Below are 11,919 nucleotides of genomic sequence, written 5' to 3'. Positions count from 1 at the left end.
AGAGAATCTCATCTTTTGCTGTTTGAGATGCTGTCTCATCGATATGAGGAGTCTCATTCCAGTTTTTCTTTTGAGATACTGCTCTAGTATCCTCGAAGAGTCTTAGATTCAATTAAGGTATCATTCCCTTATTCGGAATATCTTAATTCTATCATATGAGATGATGCTTCGACTCGATACAGAGAATCTCATCTTTTGCTGTTTGAGATGCTATCTCATCAATATGAGGAGTTTCATTCTAGTTTTTCTTTTGAGATACTGCTCTAGTATCCTTGAAGAGTCTTAGATTCAATTAAGGTATCATTCCCTTGTTCGGAATATCTTAATTCTATCAAATAAGATGCTGCTTCGACTCGATACAGAGAATCTCATTTTCTTTATTGGTTGAGATGCTGCTTCATCAACGTGAAGAGTCTCATTCAGTTTTTGAAACATTGTTCTGCTTATTATCAGACAGTCTTGGATATAGTTGGGATATTATTCCTTTAATGGGATACCTTAATTGTAATTATCCAAGATGATGTGCTGGCGATTCCTCCTTGTACTGTATTTCTCTCTACATTTTCTATTTATGGTTTTATTCTTTCCATTTCAAAGGACAAAACTCGGGTCTTCTTGTATTTAATTACCTTTCACTACGAACGCATGAAGACTACTGTCATTCTTACTTTCCAGTTCATGGTAATTAAATAGGGGCAGCTGTCATACCCCGATTTTGTCCAAAGTTGTTTTGAAACTCTTGTTATTTGTTTACAACCATAAAGCATGATACACACACTTAAAGGCTTGAGAATTTCACTAAAAAGAAGAGAGTAGTCCTTCTTGATCATCATCTTAATAGCAAGGTTTCACTAGACGCCAAGACACAATTCTCATGTCTCTTTATATTGTGGATTTTGGCCATGTTACATTAAGGAGTCCATAGTGCCCCAAGGAGTGACACCAACGGTCTAGTTATGACTGTGTTTTCGTTTGTTTATTGGTGAGTTGTCGGTAATCCATTAGCAGGGATGCACGTCATCAAAATCCATGCTTTTGTTCATCTTGTAAAATACCTGGAAGGCTTATATATCACTTAGTGGCATATTAAACACCATGCAGTTTGAAAGAAGGGTTTGCGTATGTACTATTTAAAGTCTTTTGTCAAAATTCTAAGAATGATGTATAAAAAAACAATTGTATTGAATGTATATCCTTCACAATCACATTCGGCCAATGCCCCAAAGAACTAGCAGTAGATGACTTAGGTCATGTGTGTTTTGGTCCTGATGTAAAGATGTTCATAGGCATTGGTGTTTAAATGCTAACCCCTGAAAGAAGGAAAGTGCAGTCCTTTCCTATTTGGATTTCGTGACAAAATAATTACAATCCATTGGTTCGACAATACGAATCAATTTTCTTTCGTGTGAAAATTGTTGGATTCCATTGTTAAGGGGCATAAACTAAAAGTTACACTGACAAGATTCATGAATGACAGAGCCATGGCCTAAGATATAAACATTACAAACTGACAAAAATTCATGATTAAAACAACTTGGTTGATCGACCACGAGAGCCTCATGCTTTCTCTTGGTTCAGGACATTCCAAGGAATCACCTAAGGTCGAAACAGGATTGTACTAGTTGATGCAGAGTAGCAGAACACTCGTTCTTGAGAAATTCCAAAAGATGCAGTTCTAGGCACAGACTGGCACGAACTGGAGCTCGGTCTCCTGGTATTAAAACAGGGATGACAACATTAGCATATCTAGGACAGTTCTGGCTACAAGAAATTGTATAGCACAATGCAGTTTTGATACTCAAAACAAGACAGTAGTTTAAGTCATTACAGGATGCCGCATCAAGATGAGTTTTTACACTTACCGTCAAATGAACCGTCGCTTCATTGAAACAGAAGCCAAGACTTGAATATCATGTATCAATGTTTCATGTACCTGCATTCACTATCAAATGGTCACAAGATTACCAAGTACATCATGGGAAAGCAATCATGATAAGATCCATTAGACAAAGCAAAGCCGTTAAGTTGGAATCAAACTCATCATTCATAGCAGCTCAAACGGCCGCGGAACCAAATGTCATCATCACATCAGTTAAGTAAGACTTGCAGAAACACTAAATATGCAAGGTTTGGATCCACAACCAAAAGAGTTCAAACTTAAAATAGGTACATACATGTTGCAGCATCATGATGCGTAAAGAAAAGACTTTGGTCCACAATTATTCATGCCGCCATAAGTCAGTTTGTCTTGATAACTGTCATACCCCAAAAATTACCCATCATTTTTCCTAAAAAAAAAAAAAAAAAAAAAAAAAAAAAAAAAAAAAAAAAAAAAAAAAACGAAAAAAAAAGAAAAAAAAAAGAATTTTTTTTTTAATTAATTAATTAATTAATTAATTAATTAAATAATTAAAATAAATAAATAAATAAAATATAACAAATTATTTTGGACTTGGGTCTCCCTCATTCCAAGCCCATTACCCACGAAATTAGTCTATAAATACTGAAGTTTCAGTAGGGGAGTTACACTTGGAGTTACACTTGGAGTTTACACTGGGAGTTACACTTGGAGTTACACTTGGAGTTTACACTGGGAGTTACACTTGGAGTTACACTTGGAGTTTACACTGGGAGTTACACTTGGAGTTTACACTGGGAGATTCACTGGAGAAAGAAGGAAGAGAAGCAAAACACTCTGAGGTTTCCTTGGAACAAAACCTTGAGGAAAAAGAAAGAGAGAGAACAGAGAAGGACGGATAGAAACTTTGGCATAGGAACCCTGCCTACCCGGAGAATTCAGAGTAAAGAAACCCTGAAGGCAGCCCATCTGCACCGAAGCCATCGCCGTCCAATTCCCGCTGCCTAACTTATTCCGATACTACAAGTGGTCAATCCCTTCAACCTTGAATTGGCAAACAGGTTTGCGTATCTCTATTGTTTATACTTTCAATTGGCCATATCTACATATATAATGCATCATGATTAAATGTTGATATATAATTTGCTTTCGTATGGGAATTTAAATATGCCTGAATACCCTGAATGTTTGACCATGTTATTCCTGTGATAAAATGCCATAAAATTCAAAGTTCCTAACATGGGGTTGTTTTCAAATTCAAAATCCGTGGCCTTCGATAGGCGAGGCAGAGGCGAACGAGACAGTACCTGATTCTTCTAGTCTGTTTTTTTATGTTTTTATCATAGCCATGCATTATTTATCCTATCCTATTTATTGTTACGATATTTCTCCGGTGTAATCTTCGATTGCACCCTGATTTGGTGTTCTGACATGTTTCTTTTTTTTTTGAGTTTCGTAAAGGTTCACATATCCCAGGAAAAGGTTATTGGCTAGGTATTCCACTTTATTTGTGGGATACCCTTGTGGAGTTTCACCCTAAATTAATTTTTAATGTATTAATTTCTAATGTATTAATTTTTTAATATATTATTTTTAATAATTTTAATGTGGAGTTTCATCCTAATTATATAATTAATTGTAAAACTTTGCCTTTGAATAAGTGATCTTGGACCTCTCTTTGTTGCCTTACGATTACGATATTACGGTCACGTCCCGCGAACGTGGGGATACCCTTAGCAAAGACCCTTCGGTTAAATCATCATAAAATAAATTATAGTCCCTCGGATGTTGCCTTCGAATATACAACTTTGTCCCTCGATGACCCTCCGATGTTGCCTACGGTTAAAAGATGATAGTCCCTTCGAATGCTAAGGTATCCTCGTAACTGTTGCCTTCAATGACCAATCGATGACCCTACGATGACCCTTTTACATCCAAAGGATAAAACTACTTATTTCTCAATAATAAGGACAGTTTTACCCTCATAAGGATAGGAAATGCCCGTAAAGACCTTGGGTCGGTATAACTCTTAATTGCTGGCTCACAACTTAAAACATTTTTTTTGCACCTCACACCTTTCAAAATGCCTTTAGAAAATCACCACTTGGTATACATTCATACTAGAATCATTACCGAGTTATATTTTTCTAAACAATTTTCAAAACTAAAACGGGATAACCACTTTGTATACATTCATACAATAATCATTACAAAGTTAAATTCTCTTTTCAAAATAATTTTCCAAACAATTCACAAACACTTTTTTTCAGACAAAAATAATATAAGTGATCGAGCAATTAAGAGCCCATGGATAACCATGGATACAAAGGGTGCTAACACCTTCCCTTTGTATAATGTACCTCCCGAACCCAAAATCTAAATTAAGGTCTTTCCTGTTCTTTTCCACCTTTCCTTATTGGATAAAAGAAAAGTCGGTGGCGACTCTTGCTAACCGCGACATTGCGATAAAAAACACAAAAAGTCCAGTTCACCGTATGACAATAACCATGAACCTGCAATACATTTTTAATACCATAAGAGCCACACGGTGACGTAAAACAAATTCAGTATAACTACACCATGGTACCAAGATACACGACGCATAACATACCTGGCCTAACCTATCCTGCATTATCAGGTAAACCTGCAATAGGCATAACAGACCAGCAATAAGGACTTAATTATTCAGTGAAAATTCGACACGGAGCACAAACCTACAACCATTGGCCAAACCGCATCGATACGTGAATATTGTAACAAAGACCTGCAGATTATCCCACCTATTCAAATTGCAAAATATCCATAAAACAGGTTATGCCAGATCAAGGAAAGCTAAATGTTGGTGAAGAATTGAAATCGCTTCAGGAGGAATAAAACCTGCCAAGACAGGAATTACCAGTTATCAGACTTTGGATGAAAATAGAAAGTTCCAGTTATATACAAGGATTAAAAATATAAAGATCAAGTTAAAGTTCTTACAGCAGTAAGGAAGAGTTTCACCGCACCCCGTCGCTTTCTCGTTCACTACAGACAAAACCTTCAAGCACCTGCATTTTAGGACCACGTCATCAGGAAGGACCACACCAAATCTGAAGGAAAATTCCCTCTAACGGATTGATCCTATCCAAGATTTGCCAGCTCATGAAGGATAAGGACGTATGAACATCGTACCACCCCTCTATAAGAAGGGAGTGAAATCCACTGAAAAAGGGACCTAATTTTTACACCGTTACTCTGCTGAAATCTCACTCGCACCCATCACCAAAGCTCAAAATATTCCCGTAGTTTACTCAGAGTTCATCACTAGAACTTTGAGATACCTGAGCTAAGCCCCTGTCAAAATCGAGACAAACCCAAATCGTTAAAGAAGAACAGAGGGGGAGAGGAAGCGTAGAAGAGGAGGATCCAAAGTTCATAAGGAAGAAAAGGAGAAGAAAGCAACATACCTCAAGGTTGGGTTACATCGCCGGTACCTTCGCCGGAAACTCCATTTTTCGGCGAGCTTTACATTGCTTCACTTTTCATTGATATTCATATTGTTTCTTCGTATAAGTGATGCATCATACCATTGGAAATCATTTATTGTTTTGATAGATTATGAATCATTAGATTTCATTTGCATATGTTTGGATTTGAAGCGTGTGACTGTTAGCTCCGATTTAGAGTTTAGATTATAAAGCAATTTTTGATTAGCATGGTACAATGAGATTTTGTGGGTTTGCGGTTATGGGTTCAAGAGGGAGAAGGGTTACACGATTGAAATCAATAGGAGAGAAAGGTTAATGTTTAAAATTTTATTCCTCAAGAACATTAAAGACTTAATGACATTTTATTTCTCTTTGATTGTTAATAAAAATAGTTAAAGCTTTGTCGATTCATAATCACGAGATATCCACTTACATCCATAATGAATATCGGCTGTATTTATTTTTGGCATTTCCCTATAAAATGCAATTAAGCCACAAACTTTAAAGGGTCAGCGGCTGTACAACTGCTTTGATTGGGCCTCTTCATCTTCAAAAACCCGTTTGGTCAAAATGGATGGCAGATGTGCATATGGGCTTAAGGCCTGTTTCATTTTTTTTTTGGTTGTATTATTGGGCGATTTGGCACAGAATGTCATGGGCCTTAGGGCCCATTTCGAGTCCCTCACAATCCAGGACCTCTGTTGGGCCATTGCAGTATGTTTTTTTAAGGGTTCACCCCTGTTTTTCGTTCATATACCCGGCCTGCATTTTTATTCATTTCCATTTTATCCAAAAATTTATTTAAGTATTTGAATAGCATAATGATTATGATTAATAACTGTAAAAATATTTTATCAACATAAATTTGATTATTATCGTTAATTCTTATTTTAGTTACTTATGGCGTTAGATTATTATAGTCAATCAAATGGATGACAATTGTTGCTAAAATAAATGATTTTGGTTCAATACCAAATAGTCTTTTCTTAAAGTATATTAATTCTAAATAAATTCAAATTCACCGTATTTAAATAATATTCTCTTAAAACTATTTAAATTAATTTTGAATGAAAAGGAGAATAGTAAGCCTCCGCTTGACTATCTCTCGACTATTCGGATAATTGGCGTATGCCATATTGCTCGGATTTTCGTCATTCATTTAAAACCCTAAAACTCCATAAAATTAAAATCACTCTCCAAATTATTTATAAATTCTAAAAACATTATTTTAAATTAATTTTGAATGAAAAGGAGATTAATAAGCTTCCGCTTTATTATCTCTCGATTATTCGAATAATTGGCGTACGCCATATTGCTCGAATTTTCGTCATTTAATTAAAACCCTAAAAAACTCTATAAAATTAATATTATTTTCTCAAATTAATTACAAATCCTAAAAGCATTATTTAAATTAATGAAAAGGAGAATAGTAAGGTTCCACTTTATTATCTTTCGATTATTCGAATAATTGACGTACACCATATTGCTCGAATTTTCGTCATTTAATTAAAAACCCTAAAAAAAACTCTATAAAATTAAAATTATTTTCTGAAATTAATTACAAATCCTAAAAGCATTATTTAAATTAATTTTGAATGAAAAGGAGAATAGTAAGCTTCCGCTTTATTATCTCTCGATTATTCGAATAATTGGCGTACGCCATATTGCTCGAATTTTCGTCATTTAATTAAAAACCTTAAAAAAACTTTTAAAATTAAAGTCATTTCCCCAATTTAATTATTCTAAAAGTCCTTATTTTAAATAATTAATCTTTAAATGAAAAGGAGATTAATGAGCATCCGCTCCATTATCTCTCGATTATTCGAATAATTGGCGTACGCCACATTGCTCGAATCTTCGTCATCAAATTAAAATGTAATCGAATAAACTCGAATCACTTCTTATATCAAATCCAATTTTACAAAATAAACTATATAACTTAAACCTCAATTAGAGAATGGGAGGCATACGCCTCACCATTCCTTGATTATTTGAATAATTGGCGTACGCCACATTGCTCAAATCATCGACTCTTCAAAACATCTCAAAACAAATCAAACTAATTTCTCGCCCCCGCGCGGTCGAAACCAAACCAAAAACACTCAAACCCATCAATTCAACTTGTTACCCCCGCGTGACCAAAACCCTTTCAAAGAACACTGTCAATCCTTTCTAATGCGCATAACAAACTAATGCTTAAGCCTCCGCCGAGAGTAGACAAGCCAACGTTTAGCCTTTAGAACGCCGACCTACACAGTCGTTCGTCAAAACAAAACACACCCAAATATTCGTAGTAGCCCGAATTACGAATGCTCTGACTTCCTTATTGCACCATAAGGATACGTAGGCACGAGATTGCGAGATCTTGGCGAGCACACTAATAAAAAACCTCTCTCTTCCCATTCTGAGGTCTTCATCCATATCTATCATCCATTCTAATCACTCGAAGCAAGCAAATAACATTTAACTAATATTCAAATAGCAAATTAGACTAAAAGGTTCCCGTTGAGTACAACGGACGTGAGGGGTGCTAATACCTTCCCCTTACGTAATCGACTCCCGAACCCAAATATGGTTGCGACGACCATTATTCTGTTTTTTCAAAGGTTTTATCGATATTTTCCTATTCCTTCATTGGGATAAATAAAGTTCGGTGGCGACTCTGTTCGAACATAAATTTTTCCGCGACCATCGCGAGAAATCGTATTTTTCGAGATGCGACAATAAGTTTATCCAATATTTACAAAATTAGTTTTTCAGTGGTAGCAAAAGAGGATTACTAACCTGCATATCAAGGGGACATTCTCTGGCATAATGAAGTAATGCAAAGAAAGAAAAAGGGCCGCCCAAACAACACCCGTATTCAAACCGAAGTGGATACGTCGAACAAAATGGTTAGATTATGTAGTTCATGTCGCCAGTCCGATCATAATCGTACTAACTGTCCCAGTGTTGGAACAAACACAACAAGATAACTTTAATTGTAAGTCTTTTGCTTTATATTAAAAACAACATTTATTTCATATGATAACTTTGTGAGGAAATACCATCACAAATAAATACAACACATACAACACATAAACAACAACACAACCAACTACAACAAATAAAATACCATTACTAACAAATACAACACATAAGCAACATAACTATGCGATTACAACAACATAACTATGCGATTACAACCATCAAAATTTTCTTGGACATAGTATACATCATCCTGTGAGAGTGTCTGTCAGTATTAATATCCACTCATACACGAACTTCTCCATTTTGGTTGAACATGGACTCAAGCTATTTAATTCTTCTAATCATTTCACCCTTTGCGATTTCTCCATGTAACCAACGGTTCAACGTCCAATTAAGACGTCTAAAACGTTTATATATTACAAAGTCGAATCTTTATCGGAGGATGAACTGCTGAAAAGATTAAATCGACATTTCTCTTGTGAATATATGAGTGTTCAGACATGGTTAAAGAAAATAAAATTGAAGGAGATTGAAGGAAAATGAAGAAAAATGGAAGGAGGATAAGAAGTTATGTGAAAAATTATGGGAGATACGCAATGTATTTATAGGTGAACACACACATGCATGCACCAATGCCCTAGACGCCACACACACATGGCACATGCATGCGCCAATGCATGTGGCGCAGACTCACAAGCACACATGCATGCGCCAAATGCATGTGCGCCTAAGGGCAATGACATTGCAAGCATGGACCATCTTCATTTACGTCTCCTTTGAATGACAATTGGATGCGCCAAGTGGTTATTTTAGTAATTAATTTGAAAAATTAGTTATTTTAATATTTAAATTGAAAAAAATAATTATTTAAAAAAATCACATATATAAAATAGAAAATTTAGATCGAAGTGGTACTTAGTTTAATTAAATAAAATGAAACATATAAATCACCAAAGTTAGAATTCTTAAATATTACTTAGTTTTATTAATCAAGGCTTGTCATCTAAAAAAAAGGAGAAATGAAAAAATGACTATAAAAAAGTTTCTTTAAATGATTTAAAGTTTTACTAGGTACATTATGAAATATTTTAATAACAGTGTTATTTTATCAAACATTAAAAAAATGCTAACTAATGTAGAAACATTAAGAAATTAAAAAGATAAGTTAATCATTATTTTAAAAACTAAAAAGATAAGTTAATCATTATTTTAAAAACTAAAAAGATAAAAATTTTAAAATTATTTGTATTCAATTCACTAAAACTATAAATAATTAAATTTTTTATAAAATATTATATATATTTAATACATTGAACATAAATATTTTTTTATTTAAATTTTTTAACCAACACCAACATAAAAAAAAAATCAAACTTTTCTTAAAGATAAATCTTTTAAGTTCATCCTATGGTTGAACATTGGGCCCCTCCACCATACGAGTAAATTACTATCACATGAGATATGAAGAGATTATAATTGCCATTTTTTTCTTTCCTTTATGCAATTGTTTTTTTGTTGCAATTCATTTATCTTTTAAAATCAGAAAATGGATCATTATTCCTCCCGACGATCATGTAACCACAAATAACTGCAAAATATGTAACAACAAATATATCCATAACAAATTCTGGGGTGAACTTATTGTTGTTTTTCTCTAATTTTTCTTCGATTAAGAACCAAGTGTGAAAATAAATTTGATTGCATAGCACAATTTAAATATGAGCACCTGTGGCCTAATGGATAAGGCGTTTGACTTCTAATCAAGCGATTGTGGGTTCGAGTCCCACCAGGTGTGTTAATTTATTTTTAATTTCTTTTACTATATCACAATTATTATTTCTCTTTTTTAAGTCTCCTAAGCAAACCCTTTTTAGCCGCCGGAGTTTTTCATTCTCGCAACAAAAAGCAATTTACCGGCGATTTTTCTTTTACTATATCACAATTATTATTTCTCTCTTTTTTAAGTCTCCTAAGCAAACCCTTTTTAGCCGCCGGAGTTTTTCATTGTCGCAACAAAAAGCAATTTACCGGCGATTAAGTTCCGTCACACTACGATTCCCGATTTCGCGTTAAAGCCAGTCAATTGATAGCTCAGGTATTCTGTTAATTTCAATTTACCTTTTTAGGTTTCAAGCTTTCATTCAATTCTCAACATTCGTTTCTTAACCCCACTCCAGTAGAAATCTCACACAACAAGACTCAACAATGCTGGGATTTTCATATGGAGAAATATTCTTATTGCTGGGAGCCACTGCGGCTCTGCTTGGTTTGGTTCATTACTTATCTTTATCATATCGAAATTTTAGTACTAATAGATCTCAATTGTTTAACCGGAAAATCAATGTGCAATAGGTCCAAAGGATTTGCCAATCATAACCAGAACAGCTGGGAGGATGGCTGGCCGGGCTATTGCATATGTACAATTGGCCCGGGGACAGCTTGGATCTGTTATACAGCAATCTCAAGCTCGCCAGGTACTATCTCTGTCCATACTAAAACTAGGTAAACTCATCATTGCATTGTAAGAAAATATAGTTAATCACATATTCTGCCTTTTAGCTTCATAACGAACTTCGGGATATGATGGCACAAGTAGATGCTATTCAACATGAAGTTCGAAGTCTATCATTCATAAATCCTGGCCCTTTAACTCGGAGGCTTGATAATCTCGACCAACCATCCATCTTAAATGGTATTGTTTACATTGATGCACGATTTAATCGAAATGTATTGATGCCGATATTTTGTATAACCGTGTTATCGGCTGTAGGTGGATATGCAAACAACAGGATACCGGAAGGTGCTGGGGTGAATCTCTCAATATCGTCTCTTACCAAGGTTTATTGACCACATACAGAAACTAATAATTCTATAGAATGGACTCCTCTAGGGAGCGTGTTTTCTTACACGTCTAATTATTTATAGGATTCAACTCCATTGCCATCCAATTCATTCAATATGCAAAGCAAAGCAACTACTTATGCCAGGTTGGCCGAGGCCCCTTCCATCAAGAATGGTTCATTGGCAAGTAGTGCTGAAGTTGAGAAGATTAAAGATGGTCTGCAGCTTATTGTCATGCCAGTTTCCGCTGAAAGTACTGGACTCTTACCAAATCGTGGTGGTAATAATAACTTAATCATGATTGTCTGTTATCTGCATCGCATACTATGTTATAGTGATTTTTATGCAGCGTTTTTTATTTGCTCTAGAATGATATCTGAATTGAAACAAGCTTTGGTTGTATTAGGAGCTGATGTGAAAGGATCTGACATAGTTCAAGAAGCAATTTTGGAAGCAGAGGTAGCTCATAAAGCAAAGGAGTTCTTTTCACAGCCCGAAAATCAGATATGATTGATATAGTATTCCTATATAATACCTTAATTTTGTAGATGTTAGCATTTGTAGATTCACAATGATACATATTTAGTCTATATTTTATCTTGAAGGTATTGGTTGATGCATTGTCATTTCTTTAAGTTTCTAGTTCTTGTTCCTCAGGACAGAAAATCTAAAGGATTGTTTGTGCTCTAACAATTTTAAGATATTATATCTCATATTGATGCCATTTCTTGATAACCTCAACCACCATCGTCATTGAGATTTAAAATCTTGAATATAAAGAAA

General features: G+C 34.7%; 1 protein-coding gene and 1 non-coding gene across 6 annotated transcripts; both read left to right on the top strand.

Annotated features, from left to right (window-relative positions):
* Nucleotides 1-10,017: 10,017 nt before the first annotated feature.
* On the top strand, nt 10,018-10,090 carry TRNAR-UCU (transfer RNA arginine (anticodon UCU)). The gene has a single exon. It is a non-coding gene; the product is annotated as a tRNA-Arg (tRNA).
* Nucleotides 10,091-10,158: 68 nt separating this feature from the next.
* On the top strand, nt 10,159-11,860 carry LOC127082962 (uncharacterized). 5 transcript variants are annotated; one of them, XM_051023195.1, is made up of 7 exons: nt 10,159-10,390; nt 10,473-10,561; nt 10,648-10,769; nt 10,855-10,987; nt 11,066-11,133; nt 11,221-11,416; nt 11,505-11,860. In XM_051023195.1, the coding sequence occupies exons 2-7, from the start codon at nt 10,501-10,503 to the stop codon at nt 11,507-11,509; spliced, it is 585 nt and encodes a 194-aa protein (XP_050879152.1). In that variant the 5' UTR covers nt 10,159-10,390; nt 10,473-10,500; the 3' UTR covers nt 11,510-11,860. The 5 variants fall into 5 exon arrangements, with proteins under 5 accessions (XP_050879152.1, XP_050879151.1, XP_050879150.1 ...); XM_051023194.1 differs by having other exon boundaries at nt 10,161-10,390; nt 10,476-10,561; nt 11,543-11,860; XM_051023193.1 differs by having other exon boundaries at nt 10,161-10,390; nt 11,543-11,860.
* Nucleotides 11,861-11,919: the final 59 nt, after the last annotated feature.

The sequence above is a fragment of the Lathyrus oleraceus genome, chromosome 5 (assembly GCF_024323335.1).
Source record: "Lathyrus oleraceus cultivar Zhongwan6 chromosome 5, CAAS_Psat_ZW6_1.0, whole genome shotgun sequence".
Classification (NCBI taxonomy): Eukaryota; Viridiplantae; Streptophyta; class Magnoliopsida; order Fabales; family Fabaceae; genus Lathyrus; species Lathyrus oleraceus.
Note: the sequence above shows the minus strand (reverse complement) of the source record. Positions and strands in the feature narration are given on the sequence as shown.